General features: G+C 34.6%; 1 protein-coding gene across 1 annotated transcript; it reads left to right on the top strand.

The window, feature by feature from the left end:
• The first annotated feature begins 1,050 nt into the window (after nt 1-1,050).
• On the top strand, nt 1,051-6,835 carry LOC141541205 (nephrocan-like). Its single transcript, XM_074265414.1, has 4 exons — nt 1,051-1,093; nt 1,663-1,916; nt 2,231-3,132; nt 6,209-6,835. The coding sequence occupies exons 3-4, from the start codon at nt 2,492-2,494 to the stop codon at nt 6,645-6,647; spliced, it is 1,080 nt and encodes a 359-aa protein (XP_074121515.1). The 5' UTR covers nt 1,051-1,093; nt 1,663-1,916; nt 2,231-2,491; the 3' UTR covers nt 6,648-6,835.
• Nucleotides 6,836-23,381: the final 16,546 nt, after the last annotated feature.

Below are 23,381 nucleotides of genomic sequence, written 5' to 3'. Positions count from 1 at the left end.
ATGGGAAACTCTAACAAGATTGACTGGTTATAAAGAGTTTGCTTCTCAGAAGTTCCCAATACCAGCAAAATCACAGCAGGAAAAGCATTGGTCCAGAAGCCAGTTTTAGTACCATCACTAAATAGCTATGTGAAGTTTCTTCCTGTTTTCTTCTCTCAGTTTTAACTTCCTTCTTTCTAAAAGGATGATTTGAGAAATAGGCAATTTCTTCTGTTCCTTCTAGTTCTAAATTTTTATGACTCCAACTAAACCCTTTTGAACATTTCTGTTTTCCGCTATGTATTCAAAAGTGTAAATACCAAAGAGTGCTTTTGTGGAATACATTGGATCTTCAGGCACACTAAGCCTCTTTTCTTTGTTAAGTAGGAAATTCAATATTAGCTGATACATAAAGGTGAAATCATTATAAATAAATGATATTGAATTTTAATGTCAAGACTGAAAAATTAGAATTGAATTGGATTGGATAATATTAAATTCCAGGTAGCATATTTGATTTATGTAGAAGATCTATATATTTGAAAAAGAGACCGAATTTAAAGAAATATAATGCTTAAAAAAGTACAATAGCTTAAATAGAAAGCTTTGTTGAATTATGGGAGTGTCAAGAAAACATGTTATGAAATAAGATAATACTGTTTGTAAACATAAAAGTAAATTAATTATTTAATAAGTCTATTTGTCATTTCTAAAAGTTCACCAATCAATAAGAGTGCTTTTCCCAGGATTTTAATTCTTTGTCTTTGGATAAAACATCTGAGAATTCCCAGACTGATGGAAAGAATGGAAAGCAATAAGCTAACTATATGATATCACTTTTTAGAATCACTTTGATCTCAAATTAACTGCAATGGATGATCGATTTGAACTTCAGGAGCAAATCAACTAATTGCCAACCTGAGGACAAAAATAATCAGATGTAAAATGAAGAAACTAGATGAGAAGATCTCTTAGTTCTTATTCAGTTCAAAGATTCTACTGCTATAACTGCCTCCTTAGAATTTTCTGTTTTCTGGTTTTTTGGTTTTTTTTTTTTTATCCAGGCCTTTCATTCTTTCAAGGAGATGCCTGAGTGTGAAAATAGGGATGTGAGGTACTCTCAGAGTTTTGTCAGTCAGATAGATATTCTGGAAGTATTATTCTTACAGCAAGAAAATGTTTTATGTATATGACCTATTTGATTCATAAATACAAGCTCACCCATATATTCTTTTTGTTTCTTCATTAACCTTTACCATTGTGAAGTAGAAAGCTACTCTTAAAAAGAAAGTTTGGTTTCTGAAATAGAATATAGTGAAAATGTTGGGTCATATAAACAGATTCAGGAAAAAGGATAGACCCAGAAGACAAATGCCAAGAGCATAGCATAGAAAGAAATACAATTAGGAAAACATTTTAGTATTATTTTTCATAGATACATAAATTTAATGGCAGAATATTCTAATCTTCATATCACAGTGGTATTTATTTTAGAATAAGTAAAATTCCATTGTTAAGTGACATCTTCTTGGGACAAATACTAATGAGCATGTATGTGTAGTGATTCAAACTTGCCTACAGTGCATAAAGACTTTATCTCAGCTTTGCGTAAACAAAGCTATAACAAATCTGGTATGAAAAGAAACCTTAAAGGTCATCTAATCCAAATATCTCATTTTTCAGATTAATAAATTCAGCTCTGTCCTTAGTCACAGCAATGTGTCTAAGTACATTGATTGGTGTCTGACAGCAAGATCAACATAATAGAACAACATAAAAGACAGAATTTGTCAGGATCTCCATTTTTAGAGCATTATCCAAGATATGTATTTTTCTTCCACAAAAATATGATATAAATATTTTATTGTATGTAAAGAGTAGCATTTACTTTAAAAAGTATCCTCAGTATACATATTAGGACATCATTAGATCAAAAGGTATGAAAAATTTGAGCTATTTTTCTTATACAGTTCTAAATTGTTTCACAGAATGTTTGGCTCAGGTCACAACTCCATCAAAAGCATGTTAGTCCCATCTTCTTGAAGCTCTTCCAGGACAGTTGTTTTCCATTTTTCTCATCTTTATCAATTAATATGTTGATGGTTTATAATTCATCTTTTGAAAACTGTTTATATAAAATATATTTTGAATAGATGGTTGAAGAAAATATGCAATGTTATTGCTTTTGTTTATATATATTGTTTAATATTTTTCATAATTATGTTGATTTAGGATTTTTTCCCCTTTGCAGTTATCTAATATCACCAAAACATTGGCTCTGGAAGAATTTATTCTGTTGGCCAGTGGTACAGAGTCAATAGAAAATGACACCTTCAAAAGTTTGAGATCACTGAAGACTTTGGAACTGTGGAAAAATAAATTAAGACGAATCCCTATTGTCCTTCCAAACAGCCTTGAAGTGTTGAAACTCAATGATAATTTGATAAATGATTTACATGAATCAGATTTTAAAGGACTGAAAAAATTACAAGTACTTGAGCTGCAAAACAATATGCTGTCCACTCTCTCCTTCAACACACTCTCCTCCCTTGTTAATTTACAGAATTTGGTGTTAGATGGCAACAATGTGGAATCTCTGATTGGCCCCTTTAAACTTCCTCACTTAAAACATCTGAGTATAGAGAATAACAAACTACATTTCCTATCAGGGAACTTCTTTTCATCTCTTCAATCTTTGCAATTTCTTAGTTTAAGTGGCAACTCACTGACTAAAATCCCTAATGACTTGCCAAAGTCTCTGTTTTGTTTAAAGCTGGAGAGAAACCAGCTACAAGAAGTAAGATTTCGAGATATGAAACATCTAGAGAACCTTTCTCGTCTTTTCCTTTCTACCAATTCACTTTCTTCTATTGAGGGAGCCCATTTCCTTCCTAATTTAACAATATTAGAGATATCTCAAAATCAATTGCAGACATTGCCCTTCCAATTGCCAACAAGGCTACAGAAACTTGATTGTAGTAATAATCTGATTCAGAGAATAAGGCTTCAAGACTTCCAGGATCTGAGAGACCTAAAACATTTATTTCTAGACAACAACATGGTCAGCTTATTTGAGGTGGGAGCTCTTCAGAGATGTGTTCAGCTTTCTAATCTGGCCCTGGAACAGAACCTTCTGCTGTCAATACCTCTCAGGTAAGTGATCAGTTCATCTTGTCATTCTTAATAATTGTAAGAGATTTGATATTTCTGTACACATTTTAGGGTCCAGGAGCAAAACAGAACAATTCCATATAACTTTCTATTGTCCCTTGGGAAACTAGAAGTAGAGAGTAATTTATTCAGGGTAGTGGGGAAGCCCAGGGTCAAATCCAATCTTTAACTTCATTTCATCTAGCCCATATGACAACCATATATACAAATGAAAGAAAAAAAAAATAGAACACAGTATAAAAAGTCCTTAAAGCAGAGATGGGAAAATTTTTTTTTTTCTGTCAAGGGCCATTTGGATATTTATAACAGCATTTGTGGGCCATAAAAATATCAACTTATAGAACTCAAGTAGTAGGAGGTTGTTATACCTAGCTTTCTACTCATCATTACTTGTGGTTGCATTAGCAAATAAATTTCTCTGGGCCTCATATGGCCTATTCTGTGGGTTAGAAAGTCCCATCTTGAAGGCTAGAAGACAGAGGTCTTATATGAAAAATGTTTTTGCTTGGCTGGGTCTACATTGCTCTCTATGTTAATTTGTGTGTGTCCTTTTTAAGTCATTTCCTGTATATTTCTCTTGGCCTTTTTGCCTTTTTCTCCTCTGCCTTTTAATTTATTAATGTTTCTTTTTCCATCTCTTTCCTTTTTATCTTAATTTCTTCTCTTTCCCTTGCCCCTTTCTACTTTTTTTCTTTAACAACTCATAATAAATATATGTATGTATATATATATATACTTTATATTATTACTTTAATTATATGTTACTCTCTAATTTAAAAACTACATAAATGGAATTTTCTATTTTGTACAACAAAAATTTTAATTAATTAATTTTTTTGCTTGTATGACCCTCAAAAGAATTTTTTCCCTTGTCAACAAATGGTCTTTGATAGGGGGTGGAGTGGAGATTTATGCCTTTTATGATCAAGCAGTGTTATGATCTATCTAAGTTTTGGGGAAAATCATCTTGATAGTTGAATAGAAGATGGCTTGGAATTGAGAGAGACAAATTAGAAAGCTATATAACAGTAGTCCAGGTGAGATGTAATAGGGCCTGAACTAGGGTTGTGACTATGAGTGGATCAGAAGACAGATGTGAAAGATATTCTAATGGTAGAGAGTCATGTCAAAACAAGTCAAAAAGCATTTTTAAGTACCTCTTACTTGCTAGGTGCTCTGCTAAGTCCTAGGGGCACAAGAAAAGCAAAAAGAGAAAATTATAAGATTTGGTAATATATTTTATATGTGGATAAGTGAAAGCAAACAGCTTAGGATAACATTGGGAATTAGAACCTGGGAGCATAGTGACATCATCAACAGAACTAGGAAAACTGGGAAGAGGAAAAGAATATGAGAAAAATTATATAAATTTCCCTTTCTTTAGAAATTTTCTTAGATAAGACAGTCATAATGATGGTGATGATAAACATTAATCTATCTGACATATTGCAAAAACTTAAAATGCAAAATGTTTAATTGCAGTTCATATTAGAAGAGTAAAGTATGGAAGCAAAAGTTTTATTCTTTGGAATTCAGGAGAGTTGAGTACATGAGTACACTATGTCTAACAGTCCCACTAGACAAGCTTGTGGCCAGTTACATTGGGATGTATGTGGTCAAAGAACCAAGGCAGAGCTGAACTTTAATCAGTTCATGTAGGAGACAGAATTTGCTCTTGCCAATGTGTACTAATCAGAATTTTAACCATGCCATTGTAAATCATACAAATGGGGAAGTTATAGCATTCTTGAAGTACCTTGAAGTTTCATATAGAATCATCTTTTTGTCTACTGCCGTGTGTGTGTGTGTGTGTGTGTGTGTAAAAGCTCCATTGTGATGTTTAAAGTATCAAGTCCAGTGTTCTTTTTAAGGATAAAGATCACATCCTAACCATGAATGTCCATTTTTATTCTACTCTAGTCCATGTCCTCATGTAAGTTCCTTGTATGGGGCCCACCCCAAAGTTCTGAAAGAGGTCTAGTTTCCACTACACAACATGAAAGGAGTGGTCTTCTTTCTAATTTATCCATGCTGCATTAGTATGTCATAAAGTTAGTATATAAATACACAGGGCTAGGGTTAGAATTTTCATATAAAATGTCCTTACCTCTTGTGCTTATATGTGCATGTATGCATACATATATATGTATATATGTGTAATGTACACATATATTTATAAATTTAGCTATACAGTTAGTTGATGTATGACTAAATATAGGCATGAGCACAGAAAGAAAAAAAAAAACAAAAACTAAGGAGTCCAATGAACCACAAGTTAAATATGAGACAGAAAGAAAAGGTTATCAAATAAATTCTTACATTTTGTTCTAATAAAAAGAGCATAATTTGCCATTTTTAGAAAGCAATTCTATTTTGTCATTAATCTTTATTTGAATAACAGACTCCATTTTAGTAGCCCTATTTTAAGAGAAGAAAGGTAAGGAAATTAAAAAGAAAAAAAAATTATTAGATACTTAGGAAATAATACTTGTGAGACAAAGTCAAAAGGATTGAAGTGACTGACTTTGATGGAAAATAGGAAACTAGAAGAAGAATTCATAGCTGACTTTAAGTAATACAAAGTTTTTTTTTTTTAATCTTTTTATTTTCTTTTTCAAGGGAAACACAATTATAAGTGTACCAAGGGACTGGTGAACATACATACTGTGTTTGATGAAGGCAGGGAAGAAACTTGGAAACTATGCTTCCAAAAGCATAATATTGTGTAATGAATGTTCTCCCCAGTTTATTCCTACTCAGCATGCCAGGAAAATCTTCTGGATGGGGGCCCTGGATAGTGTTCAAAATTCTGCCTAATTTATTGAAGATGTAAATTTCTTTAAACATAGGAGAAAATTTATTGGGGAGAGTAAGGAGGCATTTCCCTTACATATCATGTCTTTCTAGAAGTAGGTCCTGGCCTCTCTCCCATGAGGACTGCATTGGCTGAGAGTGCTGTTTCATACTCACACACAGGAGAAATGTGCTTTCTCATTGTGGCAATTATAATACACTTTTTCTAACTTTTTTTCCCTACCTTGTTCTGTTCTTGGTCCAGGCTTCCAAACACTTTATCCAGGCTAGATCTAAAAGGAAATGCCATAAAAGATATTGGTGAGCAAGAGCTAAAAGATCTGAAGCAGCTACAGGTTCTGAATCTTCGAAACAACAAGATATCTGCATTGGATCTCAAAGTCCTGGAAAGTTTACCTCGGCTGAGACACCTCTATCTGGATGGAAACCCTTGGAACTGTACTTGTAACCTTCTCAGGGCTAGGCAGGTCCTGATGGCCAAGGGAACTGATGTGAGAGGAGGGCAATGTGCATCCCCAGCAGAAAGAAGAGGAGAAATCTGGATGTCATCAAAGAGTATCATGAGACACTGTGAGGGCCATTCCTATTTAACTGAGAAAAGCAAAGAGATCAGGAAGAAACCTGAGGACCACTCTAGCATTATGAACATGGATGATGACTATTATGATTATGAAATAGATTAAGTGTGAGACCAAAATGTTTTTTAAAAATTTTTATGCTCTCAATTTTACTAAGAAAGATTACCAACAGAAGTGGATAGCATCACACACTCCATTATGCATTTTGTTCTATGAGGGTATTTTCTTTGGAGAGGGATAGTCATTTTGATTCTTTTCTTAAGGAAGGGAAAGAGAATTGTTAGATGTTGGACTGAAGAAAAAACAGATTATAAAGGAAAAAATCATAACATAAAAGTTTTCTAATTTTTAATATGATTTTGTTGCTCCCCATATTCAGTTTTAGGGAAAAAATATCAAATGCAAACATGATTCCTAACAATCAAGAGAGTTCCTTTTGCACAGTGATTTCCATCAATGTCCATTTCAATCACTTGGATCGTAGATTTGGAAGAGGAAGGGATCCTTAGACTCCATTTAGCATGGTTCAGAGAGATTAAGATACTTCCCCAATCATACAATTAATAAGTGGCTGAGCCAAAAATTAAACACAGGTTCTCCAATTTCCACTGCAAAGTAAGTAAAGCAGATGTTGTGAAGAAGGATCTCTAAGGTCCCTTTTATATGAAAGAAACATTCTTTATTCATGAAGATATTACTAATCTGTCACCAGTTAAGTTTTACATTTTAAACTATTTTTCCAATAGCTAAAATGAATCTGTCCCAAATCATTCATGCATCCTAATCTGGATACTGTAGTGACAAACAATGTATTTGAAAGAGAGCTGAACATAGGCTGTGGCTATAGGGAGGGTGACAAATGTTTAGCAAACAGTTTTCTGGGGGAATATGTACATATTGACACAGTTTTAAGTTCAATATGAATTGTTAACATTTTCTCCACCATTTTCTTAAGTCTAGACAATCAATAAAATAAGAAATTAAGCCCTTATTTGTTAATATTATTTTCCATCATAAACATTAACAATTGGCTTTCACCAGTCCATATGCAATGGCTCTAGTTTAACATTTTTATGCCTAAACTATAATTCTTAATAGAGTTGACTAAAAACATGCAAGTTCATGTACCCAACAGTTATTGATTGGACACTTGCTGTTTGTTGCTGATATCCAGTAGAGGTCACTGTGAAGTGTATTTTTGAGTGAGGAGCACTTTTTAACCTTTCTTCCTTTGCTAAGAGTGGGCAGAATTGTCCACATCCATCTCCATTCATTGTGCGTGGAATAGAGAGAAAAAGTGAAGAACTTCACAGGAATATGTGAACTCTTTTTCTGTATTTTATTTTCTTTATTTTTGTGTTCCCTCTATGACCAGTATAATATGTGCCAAGCTCACATGTACTTGAGACTTAGCCAGCTATATCTGAAGCCAGAAGGCCTGATTTTCTGTTTCCTAGAAATCAGGTAATTTGGGGGAAACAGAAACCTTCCATTACAATCTCTCTGGATAACAACAACCAGTTAGATGCCTCTCTCCACCCCCCCCCCTTCTCAATGCTCTCTTACTTGTGACATTATCTCTTGTATAAAAGCTGTGTATTTTTACTACTTCTTTACTACTACTTCTACCTCGAGCTTTCTCTTTCCCTTATCTTGTGATAGAACGGCTCATCCTCCAGAGGCATGATGAATGAATGAACTTTCTGTTTTCTATTTTGAGTAATCTCTGAGTAGTCATTTTAGGTAAGGGTTTTCTACATCCCACACAACTGCAACTGATTCAAGGAGCAATCTTCTCTAGAGATTCAAAGAGATCTTTTGGTGTAGAGGTATAAGATTATCTGTTAAAGATTTTAGTCTAAAGAGCCTGACCCTTGTAGTTTCCTTTAACCACAAAGCTACAAAGCTTAAAAATATAAATTGTAAATAAAATTCATAAAATATTCCAAGCTCCCAGGCAATTTATTGATTACTAATCTGAGAGAGTTAGTCTTCCAGCTTAGTGTAATCAATTATCTCTTTACCAGACTCTAAGTAAAAACATCGATTCAGGACAATCAAAACTATTTTCTCTTTATTTAGTACATTTTTACTCCCTGCTGAATTTTCTGAATAAGTACAGTAGAGTTACATGCCAGGGGGGAAAAAAGACTTCAGTTACTTCAATAGGTAGTCTCCAGAAAGTGTCCTTTTTACAGTATTATTGCTGGGCTGCTGCTGTTGTACCTACTACAACTCTTTCTCTTTTCAATTGTAACTCTTCAATTCCTCTTCAAAGAGATTTAAAAACTTCTTTGTTCTGAGGAAAACTGTCCTTCAGTTTTGACCCTAAAGTCCCTTCTTTTTTTCTAAGCTAGAAAGAAATTCAAATTCCAGGGTCCTTGGTGACTTAAGGCAGCTAATGTTAGCCTTACTAAGACTGTCATTTACTATTCACATATGCATATCACTCATAAAGAAAAATAAAAATGACATATACAAGCTTCGTGTTTTTATTTTTTTTTTTTGTATTTCTAATTAAGGATAATGATGAACTAATATTTTTATAGTTTACAAACCCCGTCACATACTTAATCTCTTTAAAGTTTCACAACAATCCCAAGATTAGAGTGATATCATTGTTTCTACTTTGTAATTGATGAAACTGAGATTTATCCAGGGTAATAGAGCTAGTTCATAGTGAAATCAGATTGGAGTTAATCTGACACTTAGCTCCAGTATTTTTTTAAATTTTTTTTTAAATTATGGACTTAATAAGTATTAAATAAAATGAATATTTCCATATACAAAGTAGAGCAGATAATGAGGACTTTGAGATGCTATTACCCACAGCTTGTTTTTCCTATTAAATATGTAATAAATTCAATGTTACAAAACTATCTTGTTCATTTGTGTATTCTTCTGTATTTCCTTCTGTTTGCTTCTATGCATTAAAATGATTTTAATGACCCTCCTTCCCCTTTTCTTCTTTCTTTTGACCATACCAAAACTATCATTTCTGTTTTCTGAGGGTCTTCCCCTTGCAGACTGGATTTTTTTTTTTTACCTCAATTCTTATCTAGCTTTCAATACTCATTGGGTATTGTCTTAGTCAATCCAAGACCTGTTAAAAGACCTTAGTTTAAAAATATCAGTCTTCCATTGCATCCCGAATCATCTCCAGTCGTCTTGATCTATATAATGCCATTGAACTCAGTTGACACTGATGACACTGGAAGAAAAAGTGAATTTGGTGACTTTTCACAGCCCTCCATCACTTAAATCCAACTAACTTGCATGTCATGACATCACCTCCTTAATGTCATAGTCCTCCAGAATAAAGGGCAAACAACATTAACAATCAGAACACCATATTTCATTTATTCAACTATTTTCCCATTTGACTAATGCTTTCTTGTTTGTATTTCTTTGCCACCACAAAGTGTACTGCTATGAATATTTGATATAGAATAAATCTTTGTTTTCATCTTTACATCTTTAGGATATGTGCCCAGTAGTGTGAATTTTGAATAAAAAAAAGAGACATGTGGTCACCTCTCCTGCATATTTCCAAATTGTTAGACATAATGTTTGGACCCAATATATAGGTACACCAACAATACAATATTTTGCCAGTCTTACTACATACTATCCAACACTGTGTTCCCTTTTTCTTAGTCCTTTTTTTCCTCCAGTGGATTAGGAGTAGGAGAGAGTTCAAAAAGTCCTTCTCTAGGAGTGGCGCTTGAGTTAAGGATTTGAAGGTGAGGAGGGATTAAATTCTATTCTTGAGGTTCAATTTACACAAAGGCATGGGGTTATGAGATAAGAAGAATAACAGGAAGGAGGTTCAGCTGGAGTGTAAATTGTATAAAGGAGAATTATGTATAATGAACCTGGAAATATAGGTTGGAGATAGGTTGTGAAGGGCCTGGAAGGCCAAATAGGGTAATTTGTAAACACACTTCTAGGAAAAATGAGGGGTAGAGTGAACAAGCTTTATCAAACCTCTATCTCTTGTACTAGGCACTATTCTTTACAAATATTATATCATGATCAGACTATAGATTTAGTAACATCAATTTGTCAGTTGTGTGGCAAATGATTTAGAAATGGAAGAGATTGGAATTAGGAAAACAATTAAGAGGGTATTATAATGAATTAGGTGAACATTGTGCCTTGAAATTCCCTGGGAAAGTGTCCTGTGGCTAGGAATGAAAAGGATGATTACACCTCCTAAAATCATAATAATAATTTAAAGGAATCAATATTTCCTATTTATTTCAGTTTAATTCTTTCCCTTTGCTCAAGATATATATGAATAAAATGTCGATTTGAAGAGAGAATGAGGTGAAAGTTTTCTAGTCTCAGTATCCATCAGATATTGCTATGACAGGGCAATATATATCAATTAATTTGCAGCAGTGCTTTTTTGAAGTAACAAAAAACAGGAAACAAAATGTAATCATACCACAAGATATGCTCATTTGGGTAAAAAGAATTAGACATTATGAGGAATTTCATTTCTATTTTGGCTTATGAGGCACTTTATTGCAATTATAAAATATGGATTTGAAATGCCTGGTGATTGAATAGAATATCATGAAACGAGTCATCTTCATAGTCATAATTCCCAGGAATTGTCTTAAGTCCTCCTTTCAGGAAACTCAGTTTCCTAGTAATTTCATTCATCATGCCCCCCAAATGGGGGGCAGTGCTAATTAATAATAAATGTGCTTTAAAGTGCTAATTAATAATAGCAATAACTAACATTTATGGGGCACTGGGCTAAACACTTTGCAAATATTATCTCCTTTGACCTTTACAATCCTCTAGGGATATGTACTATTATTCCCATTTTACACATGTGGAAACAAAGGCAGACAGAGGTTTAAGTGACTTTCTCTGGATGACATTGTTAATATCTGAGGTCACATTTGGAGTCAGGTCTTCCTGATTCCAATCCAAAGCTCTATTGTACCACTTAACTGCCACTCTCTGACTTTGTCTTCTGCCATTTTCCTTATGACGTCAATTTGTTTGATAAGTATGAAATAATTTGCATTGCTATATTTGTTTCTTTTTATTTTAATATTTTGGGTTCAATTTGTTTGCAGGGGGTGGGGGGATTAGGTTTGCATAAAAATGCAGCAATGAGGGGCACCTAGGTGGCACAGTGGATAGAGCACCAGCCCTGAAATCAGGAGGACCTGAGTTCAAATGTGGTCTCAGACACTTAACACTTCTTAGCTGTGTGACCCTTGTTAGGCAAGTCACTTAACCCCAATTTCTTCAGAAAAAAAATGTAGAAATGGGTGTATGTAAAGGACCATACATATACTTGAAGCAAAGATACTTATAGCAATGTGATTGATGAGATAATGGTTCTCTAGTTCACATATACTTAGTACTTAATGTGATATAATGGTTCTACAGTTGGCACATGCTCAATGTGCTGTAGTGATGTAACTGTACTAAGGTATTTAAGGGCTGAGAGGATTTGGAGATAGAGGGTGAGTATGTGTGAGCTTAAGCTCAGACTCACAGACTCCAGACTCTATCTCTGACCATCCTCATGGTGACTCTCCTGCTAAGACTAAGGCCAGTCCAGAGATCCTCCCAGACAGGTGGGAAATAAGTGTTAATTCTGGAGCTCAGGAATGCATAAAAATTGTCTCACTGAAATGAATGATTACTGTGTATTTTACTTATAAGAGTTCATTCCATAAAGGATTTCTTTTTTTTCTTTTTTCTTTTAAGGGTTCCAAATGTGATAAATTTATTTTACTCTTATGCAAAACCAAAGCTTTCACTGTAGTACAGAAACCAATTTGATAAAAGGTCATGGAAAAGTGGTATAAGGACATGCACATCATAATGTACAAACTGGAGGATTAGATTGCTTCCTTCATAACATGACACCACAACTATTGTTTGAAGAACACATTTAAAATAACACTGAGAAACTGAACTGAAATGTGGCACAAACATTACAACTTCCATGCATACCTTCAAGTCTCTCTCCTTTATAATAGACTCATAAACCTCTAAACTTCAGCTAGTGGCACTACAACAATTCTTTGGAAAAATAAAAAGTTCATATTGTTGACATTTCACAGATTATTAAGGCCAAAACAGAATGGGTTCATTTTTCCTCATTTCCAGGAAAAGATCTGACATTTTACTCAAATTCCAAACAACCTGATGACCTCCTGCATTGAAGTTCTTTCCATCAATTAAAGCTGAAAGTGTCAATTTTACACCTGCTCGGAGTATCTGAGTATAACCAAGTCCAATAAGGCTGGTATTATTCACTTTACCAGATACAGAAGTTTTTTGATCCAGTTTATGCTTAGGAGCCACGCCGAAACGGGTGTTGTTACTGCCCCCAATCCAAGCAAGATTTATTGATGTTTCAATCTTTTCATTAACTTTTTGGTAGATCAACCCTCCAAATTCAATGCCATCATTCACATTTATGTATAGCTGAAAGGAAACAGCCTCATAACCCAAGGCAAAATTATTCTGAGACAAGGTGGATTTGCCTGTAATGTGCTGTTGTCTCCAGAGACTGCCGATCACTCTCTGGGAGGAGATCTGCTGTCATTAACTGCCGCCAATTCTGACCTTGTGTAGAGACTCTTTCTCTCCCTCCCGAGAGCCCCCTCAGGAGTGGCCCAGACAAGACTCTCTATCTCTCGAGTGCCACCCTCTTTTATCCTCCCAGAGAATGGGCATGGGATAATGCAAGGGCTTCTTGCTCCTCCTAAGCATTGCAAGCTCCTCCCCAGGAGTTCACAAGTAAAACTCCCAGTAAAGGCAGGAACTAGAGAATTGTTAAGTACCGACTTAGCACTTAGTAAGAACCTAATCTCATTATCTCATTAGCACTTAGTAAGAACCTAATATTTGTCCATGTCAAAACTCCTCTGACAGTAAGCCGCTTGCATGAGCCAACATAGCCATAGGTGATAGATAATTTTGTTCATCATACATGACCTAACAGTAGTGTGACACAATTTGTTCAGCCATTCCCCAGTCAATAGAAACTATAGTCTTTCCTTACTTTGTGAGAGTTATAAGTACTTTATGGGGAGCAATTTCAGCGCAGGGCCAGTATAGAGATGGTAGAATGAGGAAGGAACTCCATGGAACAATTCCCCTCCAATCTTACAACATTATCTCAGTTAACATTTTGGACTGGAGAAGCAGGACAGCTTGAAGAAAGATCAGAAGAAAATCTCATTGGGGTTGCAGGGTGGGGGGGGGGAGGGAGGAAGAGGGAACTGGGTCAGTGAACAGAAGCCATACCCTAGGTGGTCTGTCATAAGGCTCCAATGCTTTTTTTTTTTTTTTTTTTTTTTTTTAAAGTTAGACTTTTTAAAGTTAAGCTCAGTGCTTACTTAAGGAAGGCCACTGCCAAAGCCACACCACCAGAGTAAACCAGAAGTAAGGCCAGAGCTCCAAGGCAAGGCAGCAGACCCTGCAGATAAGCAAGCGCAGTAAGGCACTACCCCAGAGCAGTCCATCAGCAAGACCCTGCTTCTGGGGCAGGTCAGCAACAAGGCTCCCCCTCTGGGACAGGGCAATAGTACTAGTATCCAGTACTACACAAGGGCCCCACCCTATCCCTTCTAATTCAAGTCAGCAGCTAAGCCCCACACCCTGGCACAAGAAGTTTAGGACAGTGCCCTCTCTGCACCAGGTGAGGAGTGGAGTACTTTTTTACATAAAAGTACAAAGTCTCAAAAAAATGAAAAAAAAAACAAACCAAAAACTCTGATTAAAAAATTACTATAGAGACAAGGGGAAATTAAGGCACAAATTTAGAAGGGGACAATAATGCTAAAATGACTACGTGTGAAGGTTCAAAGAAAATATAAATTGGTCCCTGGCCCCAAAGAACAATCTCAAAAAAGGATTTCAAAAAGCAAAATAAGAGAAATAGAAGAAAATTCAGAAAAAGATAATGTGATTCAAGAAAATCATCAAAAAAGAGTGAACAGCTTGGCAAAGCAAGCCCAAAAAAAGTAAAGAGATAAGAAAACAATTAAAAAAGTTGAACTGGCCAAATAAAAAGGAGATACAAAAGATCACTGAAGAGAATAATTACTTAAAATTAGAATGGGGCAAGTGGAAGCCAATGACTCCACAAGACATCAAGAAACAATAAAAATCAAAAGAATTAAAAAAAAAAAAAAAGTGTGATAATGTTAAAGTTAAAACAGCAAAATTGTCTTTAGAGACCAATAAAATTTTGTTTTCATTTCAATAAGAAACTAAACTACAGAAAATTTGGTCTTTTACATTATCTGCATACTTCTCTTTCACTCAGCTTTGGGTTAACTGATTTATGTTTCATTAATTCAACCACAGAACTGAAATTTAGGCATCCATTATTTATCCTAAAAATATATTTGTTTATATCCATAAAAATATACTGACTCTAATAGAATCAGATATTATTCTTACTAAAAGTAAATATCTTTTCTCCACTTTCAGAAAACAAGACACACAGCCTCTGATAACATGTGGAATATTCTTCAGTTTCAGGAGAGGAATCATAAATGAGAAGGAAGGAGATAAAGAAAAAAGACTTAGGTAGCCATATTACCTTTTAAGACTTAATTAACTCTCTGAGTGGGGAAAAAAAGAAAAAAAGAACCATCTGATGAAAGGTTCAGGATTGCTTCACAAGGCTAGGCTTTTTAAAATTCTCCTTACACTTTTCACTTCTTTCTCCTGTATTTTTGTTTTGCTCAGACAGGAAATGAAAAGTCATGTGTTTGATTCATTGGTGAGATATTCTCTTAGGATTAAAACTTTGCTATAGAAACAAAGAATCATAGAACCTCATATTATAGAAGGGTCTTCAAAGACCATATTGTCAACTTTATACCTGAACAAAAATTCATCCCCTCTGTAACATTCTTTGCTGCATTTGTGTGAAAAACTTGTATTGAAAGGAAGAATCCATCCCCATTATCCTAATGTAATCTCTTTTTAGTTAATTTTTTCTTATATCAATACTATGCAACTTTTACCTTTCACTCCTAGTTCCATGCTCTAGTCATCTTGTAGACAAATCTAATCCTTCCTCCACGTGACAGTACTTCTGATACTTGAAGACAACTTGACTGTCTCCTTCTAAATCTTCTGTTCTCCCATCTATATATGGGTTGGACTTCAGACTTTTCACCATCCAAATTTCCTTTCTCTGGATGCACTATACATATGTAGCTAATTAATGTTCTTCAAGTGGAATGCACAAAACTAAACACGGCTAGTTAGGGTAAGCCCAGACCAGGGAACAAGAGTACATTCACCTGCCTCGTCTTGGCTACTTTTCCTCTATTAACAGAGTTCAAAATTATATTACTTTGGCTGCCATATCACAGTATTCACTAGTAAAATTTCAAGTATAACCTTTTTTCTAAGTATACCTCTCTTCCTAATCTTAAATTTGTAAAGTTAATTTTTAAAATTTAAGCTCAAGTTTACATTTATCCTTATGAAGTTTCATTTAATTTGTTCTTATATCCTTTTGGATCTTGACTTTGGGTATTTACTATTCTTTGTAGCTTTATGTCATCTGAAAATATGCCATCAGTCCCTTTATCCATATGCAGTGTTTTACATCTGGTTCAAACATACACACAAAAAAAAATCAACTTGCAGTCTGGGCAAAATATTTAAGACTTGTAATGAACTACTCAGTCAGATACTCAGTATGACTCAACTCTATGATATGACAGTCAGGAAAGCTTGTGTGCTCTTTGGCCACATTAAGAGGAGCATCATAGCCAGAACTAGAGATTTGATCGTCCTGTTCTCCTCTGCCCCGGGAGCAGGATTTCTTAACCACTTTTGTGTAATGTACTTCTTTGCATTATGGTGAATTTTATTGATCTTAGGTTAAGAATCTTTCCCCTGGAGTATTATTTCAGATGTAGGGACTTAGTCAGTTGCTCACTTGAGTCTCATTCTTACATGATCCCATGGACCATAGTATTCTAGGCCCTTCTTTTCTCCACTATCTCTTGAGGACTATCCAAGTTCATGTTTGTTGTTTTCATGAAATTATTCATTTCATTTTCTGAAGTTCCCTTTTCCTTTTGCCTTCAATCTTTCCCAGCACTAGGTTCTATTTCAGTGAATCCGGTTTTCTCATTATCTGGCTTCAGCTTCTTTATATTTCAGATATACATTTGACCTTTAAATGTATAGCCTGAATTAATTTCTTTTAAGTATTGACTCATTTGATCTCACTGCTGTTCAAGGAACTCTCAAAAATCTCCTGCTTCACAATTTGAAAGCATTGATTCTCTGGTGATAGCTTTCCTTATAGCCCAACTTACATAGCCATATCTCTATTGGAAAAACTATAGCTTTGATTAGTATGACCTTTTGTCAGCAAGGTTTAATGTCTCTGCTTTTTAGTATACTGTCTAGGTTTGTCATAGCTTTCCTTCCAGGAGCAAGAATTTTTTAATTTCATGGCTGTAGTCTTTGTCTGCAATGATCTTTGAGTCTTAAGAATACAAAATTTGGCTCAGCTTCTTCCATTTTTCTCCCTCTGTTTCCCAGAAAGTGATGGGACTAGTTGTCAAGATCTTTTTTTTTTTTTAATATTAAACTTCAAACTAGCTTTCCTCTTCTCTTTCACCCTCATAAGGCTAATTCTCTTCACTTTCTTCCATCAGTGTGGTATCTGGTACATATCTGAGATTAATGGTATTTCTCCCCATAATTTTGATCTGGCTTTTGATTCATCCAGACTGGCATTTTATATGATGTGCTCCACATATAAGTTAAATAAACAAGGTGACAATATGGAGCCTTATCATACTCCTTTTCCAGGCTTAAACCAATCAGTTATTCCATGTTTAGTTCTAACTTTTGCTTCTTTGCCTGCATACAAGTTCCTAAGGAGCAAGTAAGATGATCTGGGGATTGCATTTTGGTGAATTTACTTTTCTGGGCTTTTCTCTAACTTGTAAATGAGTGAATTGGAGTTGATGGTCTTTAAGATTTCTTCAGCCTTCAGATTTTCTATCTCTAAATGTCTGAAAAACTATCACATGAAAAACAAAAAGAAAGAAAAAACTATCATATGGAAGAGCAATTGCATGTGTCCTTGGCTCCGGAAGACAGAACTAACTAGAGATGACTAGAAACTGTTAAAATGCAGGCTTAATCTTAATGTGAGAAACTTAACAGTGGAGTTATTCAGAAATGGACTACTTTATGAGGTCATGCCTTCTCTCTCATGAAAGGTCTTTAAATAAAATCTAGATGTATAAAGATTTTTTTCCAAATACATGTTTAAATACAAGCCCCCTGAAGTTCCTTTTAACTTTTAATATTCTGTGAAAATATAAGGAATCAAAGCATTTTAAGCCTCATTTTTTCCTCTGGCTTTTAAAAAATTTGAACAATTAGGATTTAATGTGATTCTTTGGTTTCACATTTACTACATTCTTTAATCAAAGTTCCACAACACCTCTAGGATGTTAGGTTCTTACTAAGTGCTAATGAGATAATGAGATATTAGGTTTTTACCAAGTGCTAAGTCAGTACTTGACTAGAGTTCAGGCCTTTCCTGGGAGTTTTACTTGTGAATTCCTGGGGAAGAGCAAGTTCATTGGTTAAAGTAATTCTTCCCAGAAGACCTTGCATTATCCCACGCCCATTCTCTGGAGGATAAAGAGGGCAGCTCTGGAGGAAAAAGGGAGTCTCTGCTCTAGACCAGACTTGAGGCAGCTCTCTGCAAGAAGGGAAATCACTTCTCTGGACCAGAGTTAACGGCAACTGTCTGGAGACAACAGCTCTCTACAGGAAGAAGAATCTGTCCGAGAGATTTGAGTTGACACAGCAGGTCTCCTCCCAGAGAGCGATCGGCAGCTTCTGGAGACAACAGCACGTTATACTAAAATATATTGGTGATTATACTTTTTATTTCTTTTGGTAGGGGTCACAGTGCCAGTGCGGCAAGCAGCTACATATGTTGTAAATAATGGACTAACCCTTGGATCAACAGGGCCTCAATTAACAGTTCATCACCAACCCCCACAGGTGCATCCTGTAAGTAATTTCTTGGCATTACTAGATCATTAACTATACAAGTAATAAGTTTAGTTGTATACAGCATTAACTTCTGAGACGGAGAAGGAGGGGGGGGATGGGAAAGTGAGATGAAGAGGAATGGGGAAAGGGGGGGTGCAGAGAGAGAGAGAGAGAGAGAGAGAGAGAGAGAGAGAGAGAGAGAGAGAGAGAGAGAACTAACAGAATCAAATAGCCACCTGGATACAATAAATAATAAAAGTTTATGAGGAGTTGTTAAATGCCAACCGTATTCTAGGTGCCAGGGACATAAATTCAAATAATGAAATAATCTCTATTCATAATGGGCTTACATTCTAATATGAAAAAAGTACCCATATTAAATATGTACAGATTATCTATAAATAGAATAAGTACAAGGTAGTTTGGAAGGAACTACACTAACTAGCCTAACAGAAAGAAAGGTCAGGAAAAGCTTTGTGTAGAACCAGGTGGTTGAGCTGTGTCTTAAATGAAGAGAAAGTGCATCACTGGCATGGGAATGGGGAGGGAGTTGACCAGTGCAAAGGTCTAGAGACAAATGGAGTCCTGTGTGCAAAGCTATATCTTAGCATATGAGAAGAGAAATAATGAATGATTTAAACTAATGTAGCTCAACTTCAAAGAGATGTTTTTGCAATTAAGTAGATATGTGGGGTGAGGAAAGTTGAGGAATAAGATGGCACCTAGGTTAATAACCTTGGGGCCTGGAAGAATGATGGTGCCTTTAATGGAAAATCGAGAAGTTTAGCAAAGTAGAGCATTTGAAAGGAAAGATATTGCATGAAAATCATAATTAAACTCAGTGGAGCTGATGTATAACTATATATAAGCATGAAATATACAGAATAAATTCTATCTAATCAACAAAGGGAAGGCACTAACATTAAATAAGATTGGGAAAAATATCTTGTGGAAGATGAAATTTTAGGTGGGATTTCATGAAGAAAAATAAGTTATTGAAAGACTGAAAAAGTAAGGAGGGACAAAATTATGGCCTTTAAAAACCAGTGGATTTTATATTTGATTCTGGAAGTGATAGAAAACCACTAAATTTTATTGAGGTGGAGGTGAAGGGAGTATAACATTGGTCAGAACAGGATTTTTAAATCGCTTTTTAGAAGATCACTTTGACAGCTGCATAGATTATAGAGAGGAAAGACTTGAGACAACCAGACCTACCAGCAGATATCGCAGCAGTCTTGACATGAAGGGATGAAGCTGGTACCAGGATAGAACCAGTGCCAGAGATGAAAAGGAGGTGTTATGAGAGATTTTAGAAAAGCAGAATTGATGAAATTTGATAATTGTTAGTTAAGGGTGTTTTAGGGTTGAAGACGACTTGGGTGTGTTTTAAGACTGTAGTTAAGGAACCAACAGAGAGAGTTCCAACCTTCTGAAGAAAAGAAGAAGGAATAGGATCAAGTATATATATGTAGAGGAAGTTTGGCAAAAAGAGCTACTTTGTTGCCTGAGAATAGGGGCAAAAGAAGAGAAAATGAGGGATGATTTCAAAGGTTTCAGGGATGAAAAAAAGAGAATAGGAGAGTTCACATAGCATAACCTCAAAATATGCTCAGAAAATTTAGAGGTGAGCAGTTCAGCTGAGAGACAGAAGGGTACAGGGATGTGTAGGAAGCTGGAGAACAGAAGGGACAGTGAGGAAAATAATTTCCCTGATACAATGAAAACCCTGCTGAAGTTGGATGACATGATTTTATAATTATCCGATTAACACAGTTGTGTACCCTCTTCCATCGCTATTTTGCAGAATAATTTCTGATCCTGCATATGTATAATCTACAGAAATTATGTCTGATTCTCTTTAATTCCTTCATCATTTCTAAGTAGCAAAATGGTATGAAATCTATGATCTGTGGATCTGTACTCTAAATTCAAAGGTAATAGCTTCAAATCCTACTTCTAACTTCTCATTTTTTAGATGAAAAATTGCAGCCTAGAGAAATAAATGATTTATTCAAGGTTACTAGTTCTAAGTATTAGAGGTGGGACTTGAACCTAGGGCCTTAATGTAGAGTAGGGCTTCATAGATTATTTCAAATCATCTATGAACTTAGGTGGGGGAAAAATCTTTATTCCATTATAACTGTTTTCCTTTGTCAGATTCCTGTGTATTTTTATTTTATGCATTTGAAAACATTCTGATAAGGAATTCCTAAGATCTACCACAATGGACTTGCCAAACTGGTTCATGTCACAAAAATGGATTATCCCTTGATCTAGACATTTATCCATTCTATAATGCTATCTATAGGGAACCATATTTCAGGAAAAAGGAATGAGAGATGTCAAAGACTTGTTGAAACTACATACAAGTTTCATTCCTTTATTTCATAAAATCAGCTCAATCTCTAACTGCTTAAATGAGTTGTCTTAGCAATAAGAAATGGGAAATGGACATCAGAAATGACATCAATGCTGATGACAATAAATTTACATGATAATTTAGCCGTTAAAAAACCTGTTACTCCAGCAAGAAACCAAAAGCACCCTACTTAGCAAACATTTAACTTATTTTTCTAAGAAGAGAGAGCATGGTTAAAAGCAATATAAACAGAAACATTGGTAGGCAAAACTTGTTTTGAAAAATTAGAAATCCAGCTAAATAAAAATCATTCCCAAAACATTCAAGGATGAAAATTGATAGAAGAAAAATTGAAAAAGTTAATATATTCATCATTAACAACATTTTTTTCACCATCAAAGGTAATAAAAGTATTAAACTTGGGTCCTAACATCACAGTCCTGAATATTCTTTTAGAAGAGACAAAAATGACACTAAAAAGAATATAGATAGGTAAAGCAGCCAGATTAGACAAAGTATATAGAAAAGATATCTGTGTTGGAGAAGAAAGAATTACAATTGAGGAATTGATTTGTAAGTATCTGAAATAGAGGAAGATTTTAAGATTACTACTGTCCCTAAATATTACAGAAACCCATAGAAAAAATTTGTAAGTATCCAAGGGTGATCAGAACATGGCCATCCATATAGGAAAGATTTAAGTGGTAAGGAGTTTCTATTGCCCAGATTATGATATGCATTTGGAAGGAAAAAAGTGATTGTCTGTTGGTATGTATGAAATAGATATTACATATGGACTTAGGATTGGGCATAGAGTTGATCAGGAAGAAAATAGATAGATTACCTTTGGCAAATTGCAACACTTCTTTGGAAATAAAAAGCCCATCTATTTTAATCCTAACATTCTATCAATGAGTCAGCAATAGGAACAATGAGAAACCTCAGAGAAGAATAGGAATAAAAGTTATTATCAAGGAAATATATAAAAGGCAGGAAGAGAAGATAGATTGGTTATGTTGGCAAGGGTGAAAGATGATGACATTGCAAGAGAATTATGAAAAAAGAGCATCTTGGGAAAAAGAAAACAACTGCTTAAAAAAAAGAATTGGACAAATGAAAAAGGAAATACAAAAGCTAGGTAAACAACTTCTTAAAAGTTAGAACTGGACAAATAGAAAGCAGTGAGATTATGACAAGACTTCTGAAACTTTTCCAAAACTCATGACCCATTTTCACCCAAGAAATTTTTATGTGGCCCATTATTTCATGACCCACTTATTCAGTTAAAAGAACCCATGTTGGAGTTGTGACCCACAGTTTAAGAAGCTGGGTTCTGTGAGACAACAAGAATCAGTCAGATCCAAAAGAATGAAAAAATAAAGAAAATGTAAAATGCCTTATGGGAAAAACAGCTGATCTTTAAAAAAGAGAAAAAAATTTATGGGATGCAGCCAAAGCGCTGTAATAAGGGGAAATTTTATATTACTGGTGGATTACTTGAATAAAATAGAGAAAGAGAAGATCAGTGAATTGGGCTTGCAACTTAAAAAGCTAGAAAAACAAAATTTAAAAAAAAACCCAATCAAATACTAAACTTGAAATTCTAAAATTAAAAGGAGAAATTAATAAAATTGAAAGTTTAAAAAATATTGAATTAATAAATAAAACTAAGAGTTGGTTTTATGAAAAAACCAACAAAATAGATAAATCTTTGTAAGTTTGATTAGAAAAAGGAAAGAGGAAAATTAAATTGTTAGTCTTAAAAATGAAAAGGGAGAACTTTCCACTAAAGAAGAGGAAATTAGAGCAATAATTAGGAGTTACTATGCCCAACTTTATGCCAATAAATTTAGAACCTAAGTGAAATGGATGACTACCTTCAAAAATATAGGCTGCCCAGATTAACAGAGGAAGAAGTAAATTGCTTAAATAGTCCCATTTCAGAAAAAGAAATAGAAGAAGCTATTAATCAACTCCCTAAGAAACAACCCTCAGGACCAGATGGATTTACATGTGAATTCTACCAAACATTTAAAGAACAATTAACTCCAATGTTATATAAACTATTTGAAAAAATTAGGGAATGAAGGAGTCCTACCAAATTCCTTTTGTGACACAGACATGTTATTGATACCTAAACCAGATAGATTGAAAACAGAGAAAGAAAATTATAGACCAATGAATATTGATACAAAAATCTTAAATATTAGCAAAAAGACTACAGAAAATTATCCCCAGGATAATACACCACGACCAGGTAGGATTTATACTAGGAATGCAGGGCTGGTTCAATATTAGGAAAATTATTAGTATAATTGACTATATCAATAACCAAATTAAAAAAAAAACATATGATCATCTCAATAGATTCAGAAAAAGCATTTGATAAAATCCAACATCCATTCCTATTAAAAACACTTGAGAGTATAGGA

The sequence above is a fragment of the Sminthopsis crassicaudata genome, chromosome 4, assembly GCF_048593235.1.
Source record: "Sminthopsis crassicaudata isolate SCR6 chromosome 4, ASM4859323v1, whole genome shotgun sequence".
Taxonomy (NCBI): Eukaryota; Metazoa; Chordata; class Mammalia; order Dasyuromorphia; family Dasyuridae; genus Sminthopsis; species Sminthopsis crassicaudata.
Note: the sequence above shows the minus strand (reverse complement) of the source record. Positions and strands in the feature narration are given on the sequence as shown.